The 25639-nt window shown below is 45.4% G+C and overlaps 1 protein-coding gene across 3 annotated transcripts in view; it reads right to left on the bottom strand.

The window, feature by feature from the left end:
* Positions 1-25639, bottom strand: part of LOC106561548 (cortactin-binding protein 2) — a 112824-nt gene that overhangs the window by 34305 nt on the left and 52880 nt on the right. For all 3 annotated transcript variants that reach the window (XM_082957390.1, XM_082957391.1, XM_082957392.1), the window contains exon 3: positions 1087-1314. In XM_082957390.1, the coding sequence (XP_082813516.1) occupies positions 1087-1314 (228 nt within the window). The remainder of the gene's footprint in view (positions 1-1086; positions 1315-25639) is intronic.

Genomic DNA, 25639 nt, shown 5'->3' with positions numbered 1-25639 from the left:
TTTCCAGAGACGCGACCCAGTCATTAAGTATTTTTGTTCTGTATCGATTTGTATGTTCTAAATGTTCTATTGCCATACTGGCTGGAAACCTTCTTATCCCTTGCTTGCTAGCTAGCCAACTACAACTAATTTACAGTCACGTCAAACAGTGCAGCCAGAATTACAACAAAGTATCTGCATTTACATTTGTTTAAGCTGTTTTCTAGTGACATTTATTTGGATACATCCATAAAATTGAGCTAATGATTTCACCTGGCATAGAAAATGTGCTCTCTCGTCAGGACACTGTTGTTCAGAGGGGCTAGCCAACAACACAGATAACACAATAACTTCAAACTGAAGCTGGAAAGACAGCAAACTATCTGCACTTCATTTCATTTTGCCTGCTTTCTATTGATATTTCTTTGTATATATCCATAAAAATGATACTGATTCATGATTTTGACTGGCTGAGAAAAGCTGCCTGCCTCTTTGTCTCATCCCAGCTCCTGACACGTTCATTACTATGCGACCGCTGGAGATCGAATTTGAATATTGAAACAATATTGGAGATATTGGAGATGGAGATACAGACAGCAAGGTTCGTACAAATCTCCGCTGTTGAAAACTAAATGTTAGTCTAAAAGAAATGTGAGATAATGTCTAGATGCTTTTTATAGTGGAGATCAAGTTTATAAAGCCCAACCCTAATATATACACTATCTCTCTTTTAGATACATACTTTATCTCTCTTATACCACACACACACACACACACGCACACACACACACACACACACACACACACACACACACACACACACACACACACACACACACACACACACACACACACACACACACACACACACACACACACACACACACACACACACACACACAAACAAACAGGACATAAGCCAAATGTGGAAGTCCTTCAAACACATCCCATTCACACTCAAACTAGTAAACACACAAACCAATCAATGTGTAAAGTGCACATAGGTGTGCACGTAGGTGTCTGCATAATATACAGTTATGCAGTGTTAACTTTAAGTCGATATACTGTAAGTTAACGAGTTTGCTATTGTATCGTAGCATCGTATACCCTCTTCTGCCTGCTCTCGGCAGCAGCCAGCTGTGCTGACATCCTCTCCTGCATCTTCCTGCAGTGCGCCATGACTGCCTCCAGGACTGAGATGGGGCTGGAGCCAACTGGCCTGCGTTCTTTGTCCCCCCCGGGGACACAGTCAAAGTCCCTCTGCAGGGCCAGGAAGGGGTCGGTCAGACTGAAGTGGCCGTAGCGCTCCTGGAGGAACACGTCCTTACGCCGCGCCTACGGAGAGATAGAGGAAGACAGAGAGAGTTACATTTGAAAAGAATCACATCAATCACTGACCAAAAATGTTGGTCATGTTCATACACAGAGATAGGGAGAGAGATAGAGAGAGAGAGAGAGAGAGAGAGAGAGAGAGCGAGACAGACAGACAGACAGACAGACAGACAGACAGACAGACAGACAGACAGACAGACAGACAGACAGACAGACAGACAGACAGACAGACAGACAGACAGACAGAGTCAGAGAGAGAGAGAGCAGAGACAAAGAGAGAGAGAGAGAGAGAGGGCGAGACAGACAGAGACAGAGAGAGAAAGAGAGAGAGCGAGACAGAGACAGACAGACAGACAGACAGACAGACAGACAGACAGACAGACAGACAGACAGACAGACAGACAGACAGACAGACAGACAGACAGACAGACAGACAGACAGACAGACAGACAGACAGAGACAGAGAGAGACAGAGACAGAGACAGTCAAATGAGGGTTAAGTATAGATAACCATTTTATAAGAATTACATCAGTCTATGACTATTTGATTTATATAACCGATTGATTCTTAAAAGCAAAGTGCATTAGGTAGGTATTTGTTTGATGACTACTATATGAGCTCTGATTGATTATCATTATCATGATATTGCCAATCATTTCAATGACTATTTTACTAGTAATGTGGAAAAACTCAGAAGTGAAATGACAACATTAAACAGTGAACCATCATATTTTTGTATAAAATATCTAATAATGTAAGAGGATTGCTGTTTTGAATTTGGTCAAGTTAGTGTAGGAGAGGTGGAAAAATTATTGTTTTCCATCAATAATGATAAGCCACCAGGTATAGACAGCCTTGATGGGAAACTATTGAGAATGGTAGCAGACTGAAATGACACCCCTATTTGCTATATCTTAACCAAATAAAATAAAATAAAATGTTGTTTGGCACATGCGCCGAATACAACAGGTGTAGACCTTACAGTGAAATGCTTACTTACAAACCCTTAACCAACAATGGCGTTTTAAGAAAAATAGATCAGTAAAAAATAAGAAATAAAAGTAACAAATAGTTAAAGAGCAGCAGTAATATAACAATTGCGAGGCTATATGCAGGGGGTACCGGTACAGAGTCAATGTGCGGGGTACAGGTTAGTCGAGGTAATATGTACACTACCGTTCAAAAGTTTGGGGTCACTTAGAAATGTCCTTGTTTTTGAAAGAAAAGCTATTTTTACGTCCATTAAAGTAACATCAAATTGATCAGAAATACAGTGTAGACATTGTTAATGTTGTAAATGACTATTGTAGCTGGAAACTGCAGATTTTTTATGGAATATCTACATAGGCGTACAGAGGCCCATTATCAGCAGCCATCACTCCTGTGTTCCAATGGTAGTACGATTCGATCTTAGTCCTTTATTGATGCTTTGCCTTTTTGATGGTTCGTCGGAGGGCATAGCAGGATTTCTTATAAGCTTCCGGGTTAGAGTCCCGCTCCTTGAAAGCAGCAACTCTACCCCTTAGCTCAGTGCGGATGTTGCCTGTAATCCATGGCTTCTGGTTGGGGTATGTACGTACAGTTACTGTGGGGACGACGTCACCAATGCACTTATTGATGAAGCCAGTGTTTGTCTAAAAGAGTACGTGTCTCCACAGGCGTGGAAGGAAGCTAAAGTAATTCCACTGCCTAAAGAATAAAGCACCCTTTGCTGGCTTTAACAGCCACCCAATCAGTTTGCTGCCTGTTCTTAGTAAAGTGATGGAGAGAATTGTGTTTGACCAAATACAATGCAATTTTTTTGGAACAAGTTAACTGTTGACTTTCAGCATGATTGGTTAAAATAAATGCATAATAAGACGATAGTTGGGAGCTGTATTGTTAGATTTCAGTGCAGCCTTTGGTGTTATTGATCATAAATTGTTATTGAAAAAAACTCACTTGCTATGGCTTTACATGGTTTGCCATCACATTTTTGGAGAGTTATTTATCCAGTAGAACCCTGAGAGTGTTCTGCAATTGAAGCTTGTCTAACATCAGATATGTACAGTGTGGTGTCCCTCAGGGCAGTTGTCTTGGGCCGTTACTCTTCTCTATTTTTATAAATGATTTGCCACTGGTCTTATACAAAGCTAAAATGAGTATGTATGTGGCTGATTCCACACTCCTGAGGAAGTTGAGGAAGCTAAACTCATAGGTATAACATTCGATGGTCAATTATCATCGTCAAGTCATAGGCACTTAACCCTCATTTCTTCTGTAAGTCGCTCTGGATAAGAGTGTCTGCTAAATTACTCAAATGTAAATGCAAATGTAAAATATTGACAAAGTTGTTGTGAAGATGGGGAGGGGTATGTCTGTTATAAAAAGGTGTTCTGCATTTTTGACAGAAAAACCAACTGTACTAGTTATTCAGGTCTGGTCTTGTACCATCTTGATTACTCTCTGGTAATATGTTCAAGTGCAGCAAATAAAAACCTAGCAAAACAGTAGCTGGCTCAAAACAAAGCAGCACGCCTTGCCCTTATCTGCACATACAAATCAAATCAAATCAAAACTAACTATCAGAACTAACATCAACAACATTCATGCCAGTCTTTCCTGGTTGAGGGTTGACGTGAGATTAACTGCTTCTCTTCAATTTTTATGACAATTATTACTGTGATAAAAATTCCAGATTGTCTGAATAATCAAATAACATACAGCTCTGACACACATACATACCTCACAAGACATGCCACCAAGGGTCTCTTCACAGTCCCCAAGTCAAAAAACGAATTCACGGCAATGCCGTGTTATACAGAGCCATGAATGCACGGAACTCCCTTCCATCTCCAATTACTCAAACAAACAGCAAAATGACCCTTTAAAAATTGATTTAAAAAACATCTCACGGCACAATAAGGACTGTGAAATGACACACACAGACACAAACACACTCTATCACACTCTAACACACAATCTACAAACACATTATTCTTTAGTTGTATTGTTTGTATAACATTGCATTGTATATCGCTGAATTAAATGTGTGTGACTGTCCTTGTCTATCATTGTATCAGTGTTTTGTTACTTGTCGTGTTTTATGTTTTTGTTTGGACACCAGGAAGAATAGCTGCTGCTTCGGCAAAAGCAAAAGAGGATCCGAATAAACCAATGTCTGTGATCATGTCTGTGGTCATGTCTGTAGTCTTGTCTGTGGTCATGTCTGTAGTACTAAATGTTTGCAGAAGCAGTAGCTCTACAGGATAAGAACTGGCCACCCCTGTTCTAGACCCACATATATGCTTTTGCCTGAGCACAGCCTAAGCTGAGACCCAGACCTTGCACTCTGCTCAGGACAGTCTTAGCTCAGCTGAGTCCCAGACCTTGCACTCTGCTCAGGACAGTCTTAGCTCAGCTGAGTCCCAGACCTTGCACTCTGCTCAGGACAGTCTTAGCTCAGCTGAGTCCCAGACCTTGCACTCTGCTCAGGACAGTCTTAGCTCAGCTGAGTCCCAGACCTTGCACTCTGCTCAGGACAGTCTTAGCTCAGCTGAGTCCCAGACCTTGCACTCTGCTCAGGACAGTCTTAGCTCAGCGGGTCGTGGGAAAGACGAGTCCAGACAGGGATACTGTGCCTGCTATTCCCTCTCTGGCTAGGGCCAGTTTCTGAGCTCCACTGTTCTGTCCACCCACTCCCTTCTACAGCAGCCATGATGATTGTCTGGTGTTAGATTACATGGGGAGGTGAGAGGGGAGATGAGGGGAGGGTTAATGCTGGGTTTAATATGTTAGTACTACCTGGTCGAGATGAGGGGAAAGTTAATGCTGGGTTTAATCTGTTAGTACTACCTGGTGGAGATGAGGGGAGGGTTAATGCTGGGTTTAATCTGTTAGTACTACCTAGTCGAGATGAGGGGAGAGTTAATGCTGGGTTTAATATGTTAGTACTACCTGGTGGAGATGAGGGAAGGGTTAATGCTGGGTTTAATCTGTTAGTACTATCCTGGTGGAGATGAGGGGAGGGTTAATGCTGGGTTTAATATGTTAGTACTACCTGGTGGAGATGAGGGGAGGGTTAATGCTGGGTTTAATCTGTTAGTACTACCTGGTAGAGATGAGGGGAGGGTTAATGCTGGGTTTAATATGTTAGTTCTATCCTGGTAGAGATGAGGGGAGAGTTAATGCTGGGTTTAATCTGTTAGTACTATCCTGGTAGAGATGAGGGGAGGGTTAATGCTGGGTTTAATCTGTTAGTACTACCTGGTGGAGATGAGGGGAGGGTTAATGCTGGGTTTAATATGTTAGTACTACCTGGTAGAGATGAGGGGAGGGTTAATGCTGGGTTTAATATGTTAGTACTATCCTGGTAGAGATGAGGGGAGGGTTAATGCTGGGTTTAATATGTTAGTACTACCTGGTGGAGATGAGGGGAGGGTTAATGCTGGGTTTAATCTGTTAGTACTATCCTGGTGGAGATGAGGGGAGGGTTAATGCTGGGTTTAATATGTTAGTACTACCTGGTGGAGATGAGGGGAGGGTTAATGCTGGGTTTAATCTGTTAGTACTATCCTGGTGGAGATGAGGGGAGGGTTAATGCTGGGTTTAATATGTTAGTACTACCTGGTGGAGATGAGGGGAGGGTTAATGCTGGGTTTAATCTGTTAGTACTATCCTGGTGGAGATGAGGGGAGGGTTAATGCTGGGTTTAATCTGTTAGTACTATCCTGGTAGAGATGAGGGGAGAGTTAATGCTGGGTTTTATCTGTTAGTTCTATACTGGTGGTTGTAACACTGAAATGGGCAGATAAAAAGGTTGGATATGGGCAGAAAGGTTGCTGGTAACTGTTATGGATCCCCCCGGTACTGCTGCTCATTCTGTTCACCAGTTCCGGAGGTCTACGTCACCAGCTTTCGAGGCTTCACTGAACGGGATTCATTATCATCAACCCCGGACTGTCTGATTACACACACCTGGTTCCCATTTCCCCTGAATGTTATACATGCTCCCTCTGTTCCCTCGGTCTTTGTCGGTTATTGTTCCCATGTCCGTTGGTGGTGTGAGTACCTATGTGTTGGTGCAGCTGTTATGCTGCGTGCTTTATAGTGTATTACTGGTATCGTCCTGTGTATTTCAACGAGGTTTACCCTCGCTCTTTTGTTTGGGTACAGCCCAGTGTTTTGTATACGTTTTTGTTTTGGGTGTATTAAAAACCCCTATTGTGTATTCCTGCGCCTGTCTCCAAAATCCTTTATACCAGCGTGACAGTAACAAATCAACCATCAGTTCTTAAGTACTTTTTAATGCCCCAGCATGACTTTGTATCGGGCAAGAGTCTTCATCAGACATGACATGAGAGCAGCGGTGGGTGAATTTGGGGCACTGCTATGATCTATGAGTCAGTTAGCAAACACAGCTATACTAAGCTACTGTAGTTATTATTACCTAGGCCTTCGGGACACTATTGACACTATTAACTGTGGACACTATTGACCACATAATAATCATTGAGCTCCCGAGCCAGTGACCAAAGACAATAAACCACTTCAAACCAAACCACTGACCAAACTGCATGTTGGCATTATACATGAAACCGAGAATCTCACTGACGATAGGTACTTATCACAGTAGGAGGACGTTCCTTCTCTTTCTAGAACAAAAGAAGTACCTGATGCGTGCCGACCTGGTAGCGACGAACCTACCTTTTCTACTTGTAGAATCGTAATGTCTGGGCTTCCAGCCAATCAGACTTTGAGCCAATCAGAGAGCACAAACCCACACATTGGGAGGCCAACAGAAGTGACAACAAAAATGAAAAAAAAAAGGTAATTTTCTAGGGAATATGCTAGCGTTAGTTAGCTAGCTAAACATTTATCTATGGGCTGGCAGCATGGGATCATGGAGAGTGAATAGAATCGTTTCTTTGTTATCTTGCTTGGTAGTTATCTAGCTACGACCTTCTGGCTAGTATCAACAAGGGCCTTCTACGAAATAGCAACATTAGCTCAGCTAGATAGCATTGGAATCTAGACCATAAGCAACACACACAGACATGCATTGCCAAACAACACTACTGCCACCTTTTGGTTTGGAGCATTTTAACAAGGCTGAGTGTCTGAGGACTTGAAGGTTTTTGCTGTGTGAACACAAAAGAGATTGACTGCCAACCCTGTTCAGAGTTGCTAAGTACTGTCGGCAGGCAAACCTTTGACAGTGAGCTTTAAGGAACCAATTTCAAAACCAATGGGAAAACACAGACTCTTATAAGAATGAAGAATTCACTACTGTACATATTGAAGAGAGGAGCTTAGCTACATCCACAGTGGTCAGGACACTGAGTTCTGTGTGTCTGTTCTGTGTGTCTGTTCTGTGTGTCTGTTCTGTGTCTGTCCTGTGTGCACAAGGAAAGAGGAATAATGTATGACTGTTGGTCATAAACTCCAGCAGAAGGCAAGGGAAAGAGGGAGAGAATGAGAGAGAAAGAGAGACACAGGGATGAGAGAGAGAGACAGCAAGAGAGTAATAGAGAGAGAGAAATAGAGAGAGAAGAGAGAGAACGAGAGAGAAAGAGAGACACAGGGGTGAGGGAGACTCAGCGAGAGAGTAATAGAGAGAGAGAAATAGAGAGAGAGAGAAGAGAGAGAGAGAGAGGGAGAGAGACAGCGAGAGAGAGTAGGAGAGAGGGAAATAAAGACAGTGAGAAGAAAGAGAGAGAGGTGAGAGAACGAACACAGAGAGAGTGTTCATAGGGGTGGCGAGCTACTGTGTTCTTGGTTGGACAAAGAAGGAGATTTAATTTACAGACCGCACATACGGACACATGCACATTAATAGGAATACTTTGAATACACATAAACAAACTACTGCATAACGTTGCTACGCACACACACACACACACAGATACAGACACACACACAGACTGACACACACACACATGGAGCAGGGAAGAGATTGATGGCAAATCCCAAACATTCAGAGATAGTTTCCATTACTCTGACCATTGACTGTGAACATAAACACAGAGAGAGAAAGAGGAAGAGAGAGAGAGTATGGAGGGGAGGAAAGACAGAAAGAGAGACAGCGAGAAAGATAAAATGGGTAGAGGTACAGAGAGAGAGGGGAGGGAGAGAGAGACTAGAGATAGTGAGAGGAGAGACAGATAGCAAGAGAGAGAGAGAGTAAGAGAGGGAGAGAGAGAGTAAGTGAGGGAGAGAGAGAGAGTAAGAGAGGGAGAGAGAGAAAGAGAGTAAGAGAGGGAGAGAGAGAAAGAGAGTAAGAGAGGGAGAGAAAAGGAGAGAGTAAGAGAGGGAGAGAAAGGGAGAGAGTAAGAGAGGGAGAGAGAGAAAGAGAGTAAGAGAGGGAGAGAAAGGGAGAGAGTAAGAGAGGGAGAGAAAGGGAGAGAGTAAGAGAGGGAGAGAGAAAGAGAGTAAGAGAGGGAGAGAAAGGGAGTAAGAGAGGGAGAGAGAGAGAGTAAGAGAGGGAGAGAGAGAAAGAGAGTACAGAGAGAGAGAGGAGGGAGAGAGAGACTAGAGATAGTGAGAGGAGAGACAGATAGCAAGAGAGAGAGAGAGTAAGAGAGGGAGAGAGAGAGTAAGTGAGGGAGAGAGAGAGAGTAAGAGGGAGAGAGAGAAAGAGAGTAAGAGAGGGAGAGAAAGGGAGAGAGTAAGAGAGGGAGAGAGAGAAAGAGAGTAAGAGAGGGAGAGAGTAAGAGAGGGAGAGAGAGAGAGTAAGAGGGAGAGAGAGAGAGTAAGAGGGAGAGCATAAGAGGGAGAGAGAGAGTAAGAGGGAGAGCGTAAGAGGGAGAGAGAGAGAGTAAGAGGGAGAGCGTAAGAGCGAGGGAGAGAGAGTAAGAGGGAGAGAGAGAGAGTAAGCGGGAGAGAGAGAGAGTAAGAGGGAGAGCATAAGAGGGAGAGAGAGAGAGAGTAAGAGGGAGAGAGAGAGAGTAAGAGGGGGAGGGAGAGCGTAAGAGGGAGAGCGTAAGAGGGAGAGAGAGAGAGTAAGAGGGAGAGGGAGAGCGTAAGAGGGAGAGCGTAAGAGGGAGAGAGAGAGAGTAAGAGGGAGAGAGGGAGAGAGAGAAAAAGAGGGAGAGGGAGAGCGTAAGAGGGAGAGGGAGAGAGTAAGAGGGAGAGAGGGAGAGAGAGAAAAAGAGGGAGAGGGAGAGCGTAAGAGGGAGAGGGAGAGAGTAAGAGGGAGAGAGGGAGAGAGAGAAAAAGAGGGAGAGGGAGAGCGTAAGAGGGAGAGGGAGAGAGTAAGAGGGAGAGCGTAAGAGGGAGAGAGAGAGAGTAAGAGGGAGAGAGGGAGAGAGAGAAAAAGAGGGAGAGGGAGAGCGTAAGAGGGAGAGGGAGAGAGTAAGAGGGAGAGCGTAAGAGGGAGAGGGAGAGCGTAAGAGGGAGAGCGTAAGAGGGAGAGAGAGAGAGTAAGAGGGAGAGCGTAAGAGGGAGAGAGAGAGAGTAAGAGGGAGAGAGGGAGAGAGAGAAAAAGAGGGAGAGCGTAAGAGGGAGAGAGGGAGAGAGAGAGAGAGTAAGAGGGAGAGCGTAAGAGAGAGTAAGAGGGAGAGAGAGTAAGAGGGAGAGCGTAAGAGGGAGAGAGGGAGAGAGAGAGAGTAAGAGGGAGAGAGTAAGAGAGGGAGAGAAAGGGAGAGAGTAAGAGAGGGAGAGAAAGAGAGTAAGCGGGAGAGAGAGAGAGTAAGAGGGAGAGCATAAGAGGGAGAGAGAGAGTAAGAGGGAGAGAGAGAGAGTAAGAGGGGGAGGGAGAGCGTAAGAGGGAGAGGGAGAGCGTAAGAGGGAGAGCGTAAGAGGGAGAGAGAGAGAGTAACAGGGAGAGGGAGAGCGTAAGAGGGAGAGGGAGAGCGTAAGAGGGAGAGAGAGGGAGTAAGAGGGAGAGCGTAAGAGGGAGAGAGAGAGAGTAAGAGGGAGAGAGGGAGAGAGAGAAAAAGAGGGAGAGCGTAAGAGGGAGAGAGAGAGAGTAAGAGGGAGAGAGGGAGAGAGAGAAAAAGAGGGAGAGCGTAAGAGGGAGAGAGAGGGAGTAAGAGGGAGAGCGTAAGAGGGAGAGAGAGAGAGTAAGAGGGAGAGAGGGAGAGAGAGAAAAAGAGGGAGAGCGTAAGAGGGAGAGAGGGAGAGAGAGAGAGAGTAAGAGGGAGAGCGTAAGAGAGAGTAAGAGGGAGAGAGAGTAAGAGGGAGAGCGTAAGAGGGAGAGAGGGAGAGAGAGAGTAAGAGGGAGAGAGAGAGCGTAAGAGGGAGAGCGTAAGAGGGAGAGAGAGAGAGTAAGAGGGAGAGAGGGAGAGAGAGAAAAAGAGGGAGAGCATAAGAGGGAGAGAGGGAGAGAGAGAGAGAGTAAGAGGGAGAGAGGGAGAGAGAGAGTAAGAGGGAGAGAGAGAGAGTAAGAGGGAGAGAGTAAGAGAGGGAGAGAAAGGGAGAGAGTAAGAGAGGGAGAGAAAGGGAGAGAGTAAGAGAGGGAGAGAAAGGGAGTAAGAGAGGGAGAGAGAGAGAGTAAGAGAGGGAGAGAGAGAGAGTAAGAGAGGGAGAGAGAGAGAGTAAGAGAGGGAGAGAGAGAAAGAGAGTAAGAGAGGGAGAGAAAGGGAGAGAGTAAGAGAGGGAGAGAGAGAAAGAGAGTAAGAGAGGGAGAGAAAGGGAGAGAGTAAGTGAGGGAGAGAGAGAAAGAGAGTAAGAGAGGGAGAGAAAGGGAGTAAGAGAGGGAGAGAGAGAGAGTAAGAGAGGGAGAGAGAGAGAGTAAAAGGGAGAGCGTAAGAGGGAGAGAGAGAGTAAGCAGGAGAGAGAGAGTAAGAGGGAGAGAGTAAGAGGGAGAGAGAGAGAGAGTAAGAGGGAGAGCGTAAGAGGGAGAGAGAGAGTAAGAGGGAGAGCGTAAGAGGGAGAGAGAGAGAGGGAGAGAGAGAGAGTAAGAGGGAGAGGGAGAGAGTAAGAGGGAGAGAGAGAGTAAGAGGGAGAGGGAGAGAGTAAGAGGGAGAGAGTAAGAGGGAGAGAGTAAGAGGGAGAGAGAGAGAGTAAGAGGGAGAGAGTAAGAGGGGGAGTGTAAGAGGGAGAGAGAGAGAGTAAGAGGGAGAGCGTAAGAGGGAGAGAGAGAGAGTAAGAGGGAGAGCGTAAGAGGGAGAGAGAGAGAGGGAGAGAGAGAGTAAGAGGGAGAGGGAGAGAGTAAGAGGGAGAGAGTAAGAGGGAGAGAGAGAGTAAGAGGGAGAGGGAGAGTAAGAGGGAGAGGGAGAGAGTAAGAGGGAGAGAGTAAGAGGGAGAGAGTAAGAGGGAGAGGGAGAGAGTAAGAGGGAGAGAGAGAGTAAGAGGTAGAGAGAGAGAGTAAGAGGGAGAGAGAGAGAGTAAGAGGGAGAGAGAGAGTAAGAGGGAGAGAAAGAGAGTAAGAGGGAGAGAGAGAGTAAGAGGGAGAGAGTAAGAGGGAGAGAGTAAGAGGGAGAGAAAGAGAGTAAGAGGGAGAGCGTAAGAGGGAGAGAGAGAGAGTAAGAGGGAGAGAGTAAGAGGGAGAGAGTAAGAGGGAGATAGTAAGAGGGAGAGAGAGAGTAAGAGGGAGAGGGAGAGAGTAAGAGGGAGAGAGTAAGAGGGAGAGAGAGACTAAGAGGGAGAGAGAGAGAGTAAGAGGTAGAGAGAGAGAGTAAGAGGGAGAGAGAGTAAGAGGGAGAGAGAGAGTAAGAGGGAGAGAGTAAGAGGGAGAGAGTAAGAGGGAGAGAAAGAGAGTAAGAGGGAGAGAGTAATAGAGAGAGAGTAAGAGGGAGAGAGAGAGAGTAAGAGGGAGAGAGAGAGAGGGAGAGCGTAAGAGGGAGAGAGAGAGAGTAAGAGGGAGAGAGTAAGAGGGAGAGAGAGAGAGTAAGAGGGAGAGAGTAAGAGGGAGAGAGAGAGAGTAAGAGGGAGAGAGTAAGAGGGAGAGAGAGAGAGTAAGAGGGAAAGCGTAAGAGGGAGAGAGAGAGAGTAGGAGGGAAAGCGTAAGAGGGAGAGATAGAGAGTAAGAGAGAGAGAGTAAGAGGGAGAGCGTAAGAGAGAGTAAGAGGGAGAGAGAGTAAGAGGGAGAACGTAAGAGGGAGAGAGGGAGAGAGAGAGTAAGAGGGAGAGAGAGAGCGTAAGAGGGAGAGAGAGAGAGTAAGAGGGAGAGCGTAAGAGGGAGAGCGTAAGAGGGAGAGAGAATAAGAGGGAGAGCGTAAGAGGGAGAGAGAGAGAGTAAGAGGGAGAGGGAGAGCATAAGAGGGAGAGAGAGAGAGTAAGAGGGAGAGGGAGAGCGTAAGAGGGAGAGAGAGAGAGTAAGAGGGAGAGCGTAAGAGGGAGAGAGAGAGAGAGAGAGAGTAAGAGGGAGAGCGTAAGAGAGAGTAAGAGGGAGAGAGAGTAAGAGGGAGAGCGTAAGAGGGAGAGAGGGAGAGAGAGAGTAAGAGGGAGAGAGAGAGAGTAAGAGGGAGAGAGTAAGAGAGGGAGAGAAAGGGCGAGAGTAAGAGAGGGAGAGAAAGGGAGAGAGTAAGAGAGGGAGAGAAAGGGAGTAAGAGAGGGAGAGAGAGAGAGAGTAAGAGAGGGAGAGAGAGAAAGAGAGTACAGAGAGAGAGGGGAGGGACAGAGAGACTAGAGATAGTGAGAGGAGAGACAGATAGCAAGAGAGAGAGAGAGTAAGAGAGGGAGAGAGAGAGAGTAAGAGAGGGAGAGAGAGAAAGAGAGTAAGAGAGGGAGAGAAAGGGAGAGAGTAAGAGAGGGAGAGAGAGAAAGAGAGTAAGAGAGGGAGAGAAAGGGAGAGAGTAAGTGAGGGAGAGAGAGAAAGAGAGTAAGAGAGGGAGAGAAAGGGAGTAAGAGAGGGAGAGAGAGAGAGTAAGAGAGGGAGAGAGAGAGAGTAAGAGGGAGAGCGTAAGAGGGAGAGAGAGAGTAAGCAGGAGAGAGAGAGAATAAGAGGGAGAGAGTAAGAGGGAGAGAGAGAGAGTGTGAGAGGGAGAGCGTAAGAGGGAGAGAGAGAGTAAGAGGGAGAGCGTAAGAGGGAGAGAGAGAGAGGGAGAGAGAGAGAGTAAGAGGGAGAGGGAGAGAGTAAGAGGGAGAGAGTAAGAGGGAGAGAGTAAGAGGGAGAGAGTAAGAGGGAGAGAGAGAGTAAGAGTAAGAGGGAGAGAGTAAGAGGGAGAGAGAGAGAGTAAGAGGGAGAGAGTAAGAGGGGGAGTGTAAGAGGGAGAGAGAGAGAGTAAGAGGGAGAGCGTAAGAGGGAGAGAGAGAGTAAGAGGGAGAGCGTAAGAGGGAGAGAGAGAGAGGGAGAGAGAGAGAGTAAGAGGGAGAGGGAGAGAGTAAGAGGGAGAGAGTAAGAGGGAGAGAGAGAGTAAGAGGGAGAGGGAGAGAGTAAGAGGGAGAGAGTACGAGGGAGAGAGTAAGAGGGAGAGAGAGAGAGTAAGAGGGAGAGAGTAAGAGGGGGAGTGTAAGAGGGAGAGAGAGAGAGTAAGAGGGAGAGCGTAAGAGGGAGAGAGAGAGAGTAAGAGGGAGAGCGTAAGAGGGAGAGAGAGAGAGGGAGAGAGAGAGTAAGAGGGAGAGGGAGAGAGTAAGAGGGAGAGAGTAAGAGGGAGAGAGAGAGTAAGAGGGAGAGGGAGAGTAAGAGGGAGAGGGAGAGAGTAAGAGGGAGAGAGTAAGAGGGAGAGAGTAAGAGGGAGAGGGAGAGAGTAAGAGGGAGAGAGAGAGTAAGAGGTAGAGAGAGAGAGTAAGAGGGAGAGAGAGAGAGTAAGAGGGAGAGAGAGCGTAAGAGGGAGAGAGAGAGAGTAAGAGGGAGAGAGAGCGTAAGAGGGAGAGAGTAAGAGGAGAGAGTAAGAGGGAGAGAAAGAGAGTAAGAGGGAGAGCGTAAGAGGGAGAGAGAGAGAGTAAGAGGGAGAGAGTAAGAGGGAGAGAGTAAGAGGGAGAGAGAGAGTAAGAGGGAGAGGGAGAGTAAGAGGGAGAGGGAGAGAGTAAGAGGGAGAGAGTAAGAGGGAGAGAGAGACTAAGAGGGAGAGGGAGAGAGTAAGAGGTAGAGAGAGAGAGTAAGAGGGAGAGAGAGAGAGTAAGAGGGAGAGAGAGAGTAAGAGGGAGAGAGTAAGAGGGAGAGAGTAAGAGGGAGAGAAAGAGAGTAAGAGGGAGAGAGTAGAGTAAGAGGGAGAGAGTAAGAGGGAGAGAGTAGAGAGGGAGAGGAAGAGAGTAGAGAGGGAGAGCGTAAGAGGGAGAGAGAGAGAGTAAGAGGGAGAGAGTAAGAGGGAGAGAGAGAGAGTAAGAGGGAGAGAGTAGAGGGAGATAGTAAGAGGGAGAGAGAGAGTAAGAGGGAGAGGGAGAGAGTAAGAGGGAGAGAGTAAGAGGGAGAGAGAGACTAAGAGGGAGAGAGAGAGAGTAAGAGGTAGAGAGAGAGAGTAAGAGGGAGAGAGAGAGAGTAAGAGGGAGAGAGAGAGTAAGAGGGAGAGAGTAAGAGGGAGAGAGTAAGAGGGAGAGAAAGAGAGTAAGAGGGAGAGAGTAATAGAGAGAGAGTAAGAGGGAGAGAGAGAGAGTAAGAGGGAGAGAGAGAGAGGGAGAGCGTAAGAGGGAGAGAGAGAGAGTAAGAGGGAGAGAGTAAGAGGGAGAGAGAGAGAGTAAGAGGGAGAGAGTAAGAGGGAGAGAGAGAGAGTAAGAGGGAGAGAGTAAGAGGGAGAGAGAGAGAGTAAGAGGGAAAGCGTAAGAGGGAGAGAGAGAGAGTAGGAGGGAAAGCGTAAGAGGGAGAGATAGAGAGTAAGAGAGAGAGAGTAAGAGGGAGAGCGTAAGAGAGAGTAAGAGGGAGAGAGAGTAAGAGGGAGAACGTAAGAGGGAGAGAGGGAGAGAGAGAGTAAGAGGGAGAGAGAGAGCGTAAGAGGGAGAGAGAGAGAGTAAGAGGGAGAGCGTAAGAGGGAGAGCGTAAGAGGGAGAGAGAATAAGAGGGAGAGCGTAAGAGGGAGAGAGAGAGAGTAAGAGGGAGAGGGAGAGCGTAAGAGGGAGAGAGAGAGAGTAAGAGGGAGAGCGTAAGAGGGAGAGAGAGAGAGAGAGAGAGTAAGAGGGAGAGCGTAAGAGAGAGTAAGAGGGAGAGAGAGTAAGAGGGAGAGCGTAAGAGGGAGAGAGGGAGAGAGAGAGTAAGAGGGAGAGAGAGAGAGTAGAGGGAGAGAGTAAGAGAGGGAGAGAAAGGGAGAGAGTAAGAGAGGGAGAGAAAGGGAGAGAGTAAGAGAGGGAGAGAAAGGGAGTAAGAGAGGGAGAGAGAGAGAGAGTAAGAGAGGGAGAGAGAGAAAGAGAGTACAGAGAGAGAGGGGAGGGACAGAGAGACTAGAGATAGTGAGAGGAGAGACAGATAGCAAGAGAGAGAGAGAGTAAGAGAGGGAGAGAGAGAGAGTAAGAGAGGGAGAGAGAGAAAGAGAGTAAGAGAGGGAGAGAAAGGGAGAGAGTAAGAGAGGGAGAGAGAGAAAGAGAGTAAGAGAGGGAGAGAAAGGGAGAGAGTAAGTGAGGGAGAGAGAGAAAGAGAGTAAGAGAGGGAGAGAAAGGGAGTAAGAGAGGGAGAGAGAGAGAGTAAGAGAGGGAGAGAGAGAGAGTAAGAGGGAGAGCGTAAGAGGGAGAGAGAGAGTAAGCAGGAGAGAGAGAGAGTAAGAGGGAGAGAGTAAGAGGGAGAGAGAGAGAGTGTGAGAGGGAGAGCGTAAGAGGGAGAGAGAGAGTAAGAGGGAGAGCGTAAGAGGGAGAGAGAGAGAGGGAGAGAGAGAGAGTAAGAGGGAGAGGGAGAGAGTAAGAGGGAGAGAGTAAGAGGGAGAGAGTAAGAGGGAGAGAGTAAGAGGGAGAGAGAGAGTAAGAGGGAGAGGGAGAGAGTAAGAGGGAGAGAGTAAGAGGGAGAGAGTAAGAGGGAGAGAGAGAGAGTAAGAGGGAGAGAGTAAGAGGGGGAGTGTAAGAGGGAGAGAGAGAGAGTAAGAGGGAGAGCGTAAGAGGGAGAGAGAGAGAGTAAGAGGGAGAGCGTAAGAGGGAGAGAGAGAGAGGGAGAGAGAGAGTAAGAGGGAGAGGGAGAGAGTAAGAGGGAGAGAGTAAGAGGGAGAGAGAGAGTAAGAGGGAGAGGGAGAGTAAGAGGGAGAGGGAGAGAGTAAGAGGGAGAGAGTAAGAGGGAGAGAGTAAGAGGGAGAGGGAGAGAGTAAGAGGGAGAGGGAGAGAGTAAGAGGGAGAGAGAGAGTAAGAGGTAGAGAGAGAGAGTAAGAGGGAGAGAGAGAGAGTAAGAGGGAGAGAGAGAGTAAGAGGGAGAGAAAGAGAGTAAGAGGGAGAGAGAGAGTAAGAGGGAGAGAGTAAGAGGGAGAGAGTAAGAGGGAGAGAAAGAGAGTAAGAGGGAGAGCGTAAGAGGGAGAGAGAGAGAGTAAGAGGGAGAGAGTAAGAGGGAGAGAGAGTAAGAGGGAGATAGTAAGAGGGAGAGAGAGAGAGTAAGAGGGAGAGAGTAAGAGGGAGAGAGTAAGAGGGAGATAGTAAGAGGGAGAGAGAGAGTAAGAGGGAGAGGGAGTAAGAGGGAGAGAGAGACTAAGAGGGAGAGAGAGAGAGTAAGAGGTAGAGAGAGAGAGTAAGAGGGAGAGAGAGAGAGTAAGAGGAGAGAGAGAGAGTAAGAGGGAGAGAGTAAGAGGGGAGAGAGTAAGAGGGAGAGAGAGTAAGAGGGAGAGAGTAAGAGGGAGAGAGAGTAAGAGGGAGAGAGAGACTAAGAGGGAGAGAGAGAGAGTAAGAGGTAGAGAGAGAGAGTAAGAGGGAGAGAGAGAGAGTAAGAGGGAGAGAGAGAGTAAGAGGGAGAGAGTAAGAGGGAGAGAGTAAGAGGGAGAGAAAGAGAGTAAGAGGGAGAGAGTAATAGAGAGAGAGTAAGAGGGAGAGAGAGAGGTAAGAGGGAGAGAGAGAGAGGGAGAGCGTAAGAGGGAGAGAGAGAGAGTAAGAGGGAGAGAGTAAGAGGGAGAGAGAGAGAGTAAGAGGGAGAGAGTAAGAGGGAGAGAGAGAGAGTAAGAGGGAGAGAGTAAGAGGGAGAGAGAGAGAGTAAGAGGGAAAGCGTAAGAGGGAGAGAGAGAGAGTAAGAGGGAAAGCGTAAGAGGGAGAGATAGAGAGTAAGAGAGAGAGAGTAAGAGGGAGAGAGAAGGGGGCAGTGAGGTGGTTGAATCCCAGCCATCTGGTCCTCTACATTGGGCTTTCACAAATCTCCTCCCTGATCACAGAGGATCTACCACACACACACACACACACACACACACACACACACACACACACACACACACACACACACACACACACACACACACACACACACACACACACACACACACACACACACACACACACACACACACACACACACACACACACACACACTCCTTTATCCTCATCACATAAACCTCTGCTCATCTCTTCTATATCCCACACACACACAAACTACTCTTACTCTCAATCTCAGCCCCATCAGTAAACCCTTCCAACCTCCAGACACACACACAGAACCTCTGAATCTCACCCACTTCCCACCCTCAGGCTCAATGTAGGTTACACACGCTCACCTACCTCATTCTCAATGTAGGTTACACACGCTCACCTACCTCATTCTCAATGTAGGATACACACGCTCACCTACCTCATTCTCAATGTAGGATACACACACCCACCTACCTCATTCTCAATGTAGGTTACACACGCTCACCTACCTCATTCTCAATGTAGGTTACACACGCTCACCTACCTCATTCTCAATGTAGGATACACACACCCACCTACCTCATTCTCAATGTAGGTTACACACGCTCACCTACCTCATTCTCAATGTAGGATACACACACCCACCTACCTCATTCTCAATGTAGGATACACACCCACCTACCTCATTCTCAATGTAGGATACACACCCACCTACCTCATTCTCAATGTAGAACACACACCCACCTACCTCATTCTCAATGTAGGATACACACGCTCACCTACCTCATTCTCAATGTAGGATACACACACCCACCTACCTCATTCTCAATGTAGGTTACACACGCTTCGCCTACCTCATTCTCAATGTAGGATACACACACCCATCTACCTTATTCTCAATGTAGGTTACACACGTTCACCTACCTCATTCTCAATGTAGGATACACACACCACCTACCTCATTCTCAATGTAGGTTACACACACTCACCTACCTCATTCTCAATGTAGGATACACACGCTCACCTACCTCATTCTCAATGTAGGATACACACGCTCACTTATCTCATTCTCAATGTAGGATACACACACCCACCTACCTCATTCTCAATGTAGGTTACACACGCTCACCTACCTCATTCTCAATGTAGGATACACACCCACCTACCTCATTCTCAATGTAGGTTACACACGCTCACCTACCTCATTCTCAATGTAGGATACACACACCCACCTACCTCATTCTCAATGTAGGTTACACACGCTCACCTACCTCATTCTCAATGTAGGATACACATGCTCACCTACCTCATTCTCAATGTAGGTTACACACGCTCACCTACCTCATTCTCAATGTAGGATACACACACCCACCTACCTCATTCTCAATGTAGGTTACACACGCTCACCTACAGTGCCTTCAGAAAGTATTCATACCCCTTTACTATTCTATATTTTTTTCTGAATTTGAAAATTGATTAATTATAGATTTTTCTCACCCATCTACACACAATACCCCATAATGACAGTGAAAGCATGTTTTTTTGACATTTTTGTAAATGTATTGAAAATGAAATACAGAAATATCTCTTTTACATAGGTATTCCCACAGCTGTGAGTTCCGTTTCCATTCCGTTTATTTTTTATCTAGAAAAACTCCCCAGTCCTTAACGATTACAAGCATACCCATAACATGATGCAGCCACCACTATGTTTGAAAATATGGAGCGTGGTACTCAGTAATGTGTTGTGTTGGATTTGCTCCAAACATAACACTCTGTATTCAGGACAAAAAGTGAATTGCTTTGGCACATTTTTTGCAGTATTACTTTAGTGCCTTGTTGCAAACAGGATGCAAGTTTTGGAAATTTATTTTTTCTTTTGTACAGGCTTCCTTCTCGTCAATTAGATTAGTATTGTGGAGTAACTTCAATGTTGTTGATCCATCCTCAGTTTTCTTCTATCACAGCCATTGAACTCTGTAACTGTTTTAAAGTCACCATTGGCCTCTTAGTGAAATCCCTGAGCGGGTTCCTTCCTCTCCGGCAACGGAGTTAGGAAGGAAGCCTGTATCTTTGTAATGACTGGGTGTATTGATACACCATCCAAAGTGTAACTAATAGCTTCACCATGCTCTAAGGCAGTGGTTCCCAAACTTTTTATAGTCCCGTACCCCTTCAAACATTCAACCGCCAGCTGCGTACTCCCTCTATCAACAGGGTCAGTGCATTCTCAAATGTAGTTTTTTTGCCATCATTGTAAGCCTGCCACACAAACACTATACAATACATTTATTAAACATAAGAATGAGTGTGAGTTTTTGTCACAACCCGGCTCGTGGGAAGTGACAAAGAGCTCTTATAGGACCAGGGCACAAATAATAATATAATAATAATCAATCACTTTTCTCTTTATTTAACCATCTTACATATAAAACTTTACTTGTTCATCGAAATGTGTGAATAACTCACTACAGGTTAATGAGAAGGGTATGCTTGAAAGGATGCACATAACTCTGCAATGTTGGGTTGTATTGGAGAGAGTCTCTGTCTTAAATCATTTTCCACACACAGTCTGTACCTGTATTTAGTTTTCATGCTAGTGAGGCCCTAGAATCCACTCTCACATAGGTACGCGGCTGCAAAGGGCATCAGTGTCTTAACAGCGCGATTTGCCAAGGCAGGATATTCTGAGCGCAGCCCAATCCAGAAATCTGGCAGTGGGTTCTGATTAAATTACATTTTCACAGGACCACTTGTTGCAATTTCGATGAGGCTCTCTTGTTCAGATATCGGTAAGTGGACTGGAGGCAGGGCATGAAAGGAATAACGAATCCAGTTGTTTGTGTCATCCGTTTCTGTAACGGTCGTCGTACGTAGTGGACCAAGGCGCAGCGGGTTGAGTGTTCATAGTGACTTTATTGAACATGTAACAAACAAAACAAGAAAACGATCGAACGAACAGGATTGCAGGCTAAACACACAGCTATGCAACTACAACTTCCCACAAAGGGACAGGTGAAAATCAGCAACAACGATGTACAGCTGTTCCTGATTGAGAGCCATACCAGGCCAACAAAGAAATACACAACTTAGACAGAACATAGAAATACGAAATAAAGAACATAACCCAAAAACCCCGGAATACTCTAACCAAACACCCCTCTACATAAACACATATACTAACAAACCCCGAACCACATAAAACAAATACCCCCCTGCCATGTCCTGACCAAACTACAATAACAAATAACCCCTTTACTGGTCAGAACGTGACAGTTTCGGGAAAGTACCTGCATAATTGTGCACCCAACTCACCCAGGTGCTTCGCTATATCACATTTGACATTGTCTGTAAGCTTGAGTTCATTGCACACAAAAAATCATACAATGATGGAAAGACCTGTGTGTTGTCCTTGTTAATGCAGACAGAGAAGAGCTCCAACTTCTTAATCATAGCCTCAATTTTGTCCCGCACATTGAATATAGTTGCGGAGAGTCCCTGTAATACTAGATTCAGATAAATCAGGTGAGAAAAAAACATCACCCAGATAGGCCAGTTGTGTGAGAAACTCGTCATCATGCAAGCGGTCAGACAAGTGAAAATTATGGTCAGTAAAGAAAACTTTAAGCTTGTCTCTCAAATCAAAAAAACGTGTCAATACTTTGCCCCTTGATAACCAGCGCACTTCTGTATGTTGTAAAAGCGTTACATGGTCGCTGCCCATATTTGTCACGACTTCCGCCGAAATCGGTTCCTCTCCTTGTTCGGGCGGCGCTCGGCGGTCGGCGTTGCCGGTCCTCTAGACATCATCGATCCACTTTTCATTTTCCATTTGTTTTGTCTTGTCTTCTCACACACCTGGTCTCAATTTTCCTCATTACATGTTGTGTATTTAACCCTCTGTTCCCCCCATGTCTTTGTGCGGAATTGTTTATTGTAAGTGCATGTGCACGTTTTCTCTGGTGCACGACGGGTTTTGTACCCATTTGTTTGTTGTTCTGGTTACCGGTGTTTTTTAGGAATAAAACTGCTCCGTTGAATACCCAGTTTTGCTCTCCTGCGCCTGACTTCCCTGCCGCCAGTTACGCACTCCCTTACAATATTGTTGCATAGTGCAGAAAATACACAAGAGTTCAGGGGCCTTGCTTTAACAAAGTTAACCATTTTCACTTAGTGTCCAAAACGTCTTTCAAGCTGTCTTTCCCTTGGCAGCAGGAGCTTCTCGGTGGATGCTGCAGTGTACCCAAGTGGTGTCGGGATCAACTGCTTGCAAGCGCGTTACCACTCCACTATGTCTCCCTGTCATGGCTTTTGCACCATCAGTACAGATACCAACATGAGCAGCAGCTACTTTTGGCTACATACAAAATTCCCGTGACAGAGTAATGGTTTATGTGATTGGATGTTAATTATTTGACTAGGCTACCTGTATTTGACATTGTGTTGTTATTTTGCTGAACACTAGATGGTTTAATTTTATTTTTGGCAGTGAAACAAGGCTACTCAGGTGAGAAAAAAACCTCACCCAAATGTATAGCTCCGTTGGAAAATATAAATGTACTGTTTGAAAATGTGAAGAAAAACAAAATGTAAAATGTGAATCACATTTTTATTTGGCATACCCTGCTCTAACGAATATTTTATTTTTTTACTCATCTACCAATAGGTGCCTTCTTTGTGAAGCATTGGAAAACCTCCCTGTTCTTTGTGGTTGAATCTGTGATTGAAATTCACTGGTCGACTGAAAGACCTTACAGATAATTGTACAGTATGTGTGGGGTACAGAGATGAGGTAGTCATAAAAAATTATGTTAAACATTATTATTGCACACAGACTGAGTCCATGCAACTTATGTGACTTGTTAGGCACATTTTTACTCCTAGTTTTATATAGACCATCCCAGCAGCACAAAAACTATTTTTCCAAGCATGCTCTTTGTATAGCCTAGGCCAGGGGTCTCCAACCTGGGGTCTCCAACCTTGTTCCTGGAGAGCTACACTACTGTAGGTTTTCACTCCAACCCCAGTTGTAACTAACCTGGTTCAGATTATCAACCAGCTAATTATTACAATCAGGTGTGCTAGATTTAGGATTGGAGTGAAAACCTACAGGGCGGTAGCTCTCCAAGATTATAGGCTATGGATCATTTGTAGTATAGGCTATGGATCATTTGTAGTATAGGCTATGGATCATTTGATTGAGACCGAACTAGGCGCACCTGATATTGCACCCAGCAGAGAATCAGGGATGAGGGGCAGAATCACGGATGAGGGGCAAAATCAGGGATGAGGGGCAGAATCACGGATGAGGGGCATAATCAGGGATGAGGGGTATAATCAGGGATGAGGGGCATAATCAGGGATGAGGGGCAGAATCAGGGATGAGGGGTAGCATCAGGCACACATCTAGATATAATAAGCAACTAATTCTCAAACACTGAGCAATATGAAATGTAATCTATTACAAATGACATGACCCTCCACTGGACAAAATGAAAAAATACATTTTGACCACTCCATTAGGTGTCTCTGCTCTGACTATTCATCTGGTTAGTCCAAGGAAAATGTATGCAGGCATTTGTTACAGTTGTATAACAGGTATAAGATATGGATGGGCAGTCCTTACATGATTATGATTCTACTTTACCAAACACACAGTTGCTAACTAGTGGAAACATGTGTTTACCTCAACAAATAAACAGCCTGTGGCTCCCTGTGAAGGAGATGGCATCTGTAACCAGTGTTTATCTCTGGTGAGGATATCCATCCAATAATATTTACACTGCAGAGGAGAGAACAAGGTGACCTCTGGGTAACCAGCACAGGCTACTACGCATTCCATGACCTGCAGATAACCTCACTAGAGGCAGACCCTTTCTACTGTTAATAAATGTTTAATAACAGATTAATAAATGTTGTATGTGTAGTTAGTAAATGGTTAATAAGGAAGTAATTAGTGCTTACCATACTCTTTCTTTGAGGAAGGGCAGAAAACAAGGCATTTTCACACTAGAGTTTAGGGTCGGCCCTATTGTGGGAATCAGGACGAAATGGAGAGCTGTCAATATCCTGGTGAGCTGGAAGAGGTCAGGGGTCACACACTAATACGCCTCTGTGGTGCCGTGAGAGGGTCATTATAGAGTGATGAGAGGGACGGTGCAGCAACCAGTTAGATCCTCAGAGATCTCATCAGCTGTCAGTCTCTGAGCCCCTCAAGGCCTCATTGATCCTATTGATGATGCACTGGAGGTAATTAATTAATAGCTAAAGCATGTTAGCAGGATGGCGCCGACAGACATGGTCACCCTGTTTCTAGCTCCTAAGCAACTTTGCAGTATTTTTTTTTGTTTGTGTTATTTCTTACATTATTTGCTCCGAAAGTATGTTTTATTATTTCTGACAGCCGGAAATAACTTTTGGATATTAGATCGGCGGTCACACTTGAGCAGAAATTAGACTTCTCTGACCTGGATCATTTGTTCTAACTTCCCGAGGCAGCTCTATTGATCCCGGGGGCTGCACCAAAATGCCGACGGAGGAGAAGAGGAAGAAGTGGGTCCCTAGTCAGACTCAAGCGGGTGCATACCATCCACCGCTTCCAAGTATATTACTCGCTAACGTTCAGTTCTTGGACAATAAAGTAGGCGAGGATCTCCTTCCAGAGAGACATCAGGGACTGTACAATACTCTGTTTTATGGAATAACAGCTCTCTCAGGTTATATTGTCCCTGTCCATTCAACCAGCAGGGTTCTCCGTCCATCGCGCAGACAGAAAGAAAGAAAGAACTCACTGGAAAAAAGAAAGGCGTAGAGGTTTGTTTCATGAGTAACCTCTTATAGCTCCTTAAGGATAGGGGGCAGTATTGACAATTTCTGAAAAAATATGTGCCCATATTAAACGGCCTCCTACTCAAACTCAGAAGCTAGGATATGCATATTATTAGTAGATTTGGATAGAAAACACTCTGAAGTTTCTAAAACCGTTTGAATGGTGTCTGTGAGTATAACAGAACTCATATGGCAAGCAAAAACCTGAGAGAAATCCTACCAGGAAGTGGAAATCTGGATGCATGGGCTCTCTTCAAGTCGTTTCCTATTGAATAGACAGTGACGTAGTAATAATTCCTACGGCTTCCACTAGATGTCGACAGTCTTTACAATGTTGTTTGAAGCTTCTACGATGAACAGAGCCCGAATGACAAGGAAGGGAAGGTGTTGAGGCAGGGGGTGACATCACTTCTTGGGGCGCGTTCACGAGGGAGGATCCTCCCGTTCCAAAACCTTTTTCAAGACACAGGAACCGTCCGGTTGAAATATTATTGAATCTTCACGTTCTGAAGGCCCTAAAGATTGATGTTTTACAACGTTTGACATGTTTGAACGAACGTAAATACAACTTTTTTTTACTTTTTGTCGCGACATCGTCCGCGCGCTTTCTACACTTGGAGTAGCTTACTGGACGCACGAACAACAAGGAGTTATTTGGACATAAATTATGGACTTTATCGAACAAAACAACATTTGTTGTGGACCTGGGATTCCTGGAAGTGCCTTCTGATGAAGATGATCAAAGGTAAGGGAATATTTCTAATGCAATATATGATTTTAGATGTCCCCAAGATGGCCGCTATCTGTATAGCCTAGTGTATTTTTCTGAGCTCAGTACTCAGATTAAAATCTTTCATAGCGTTTGCATAAAGGAGATGTTCATCTATAATTCTTTGAATGACAGTTTAATTTTGTATCAATGTTTATGACAAGTATTTTTGTCAATTGTGGCGCTGATTCACTGGCAGTATTTGAGGGAAAATATTTTCTGAACGTCACGCGCCGATGTAAAATGCTGTTTTTATATATAAATATGAACTTTATCGAACAAAAAATGCATGTATTGTGTAACATGATGTCCTAGGAATGTCATCTGATGAAGATCGTCAAAGGTTAGTGCTGCATTTAGCTGTGTTTTGGGTATTTGTGATGCATGCTAGTTGCTAGGAAAATGGCTGTGTGGTTGTTTTTGTCGATGTACTCTCCTAACATAATCTAATGTTTTGCTTTCGCTGTAAAGCCTTTTTGAAATCGGACAACGTGGTTCGATTCAGGAGAAGTGTATCTATAAAATGGTGTAAAATAGTCCTATGTTTGAGAAACAGAAATTATTAGATTTGGTTTTGAATATGGTCTCCAGGCCATCAGACTGTTAAACAGTCACCACCCAGTACCCTGAACCTT

This window comes from Salmo salar, chromosome 10 (genome assembly GCF_965601325.2).
Source record: "Salmo salar chromosome 10, fSalSal1, whole genome shotgun sequence".
Lineage (NCBI taxonomy): Eukaryota > Metazoa > Chordata > Actinopteri > Salmoniformes > Salmonidae > Salmo > Salmo salar.
This window is presented reverse-complemented; position numbering and strand designations above follow the sequence as displayed.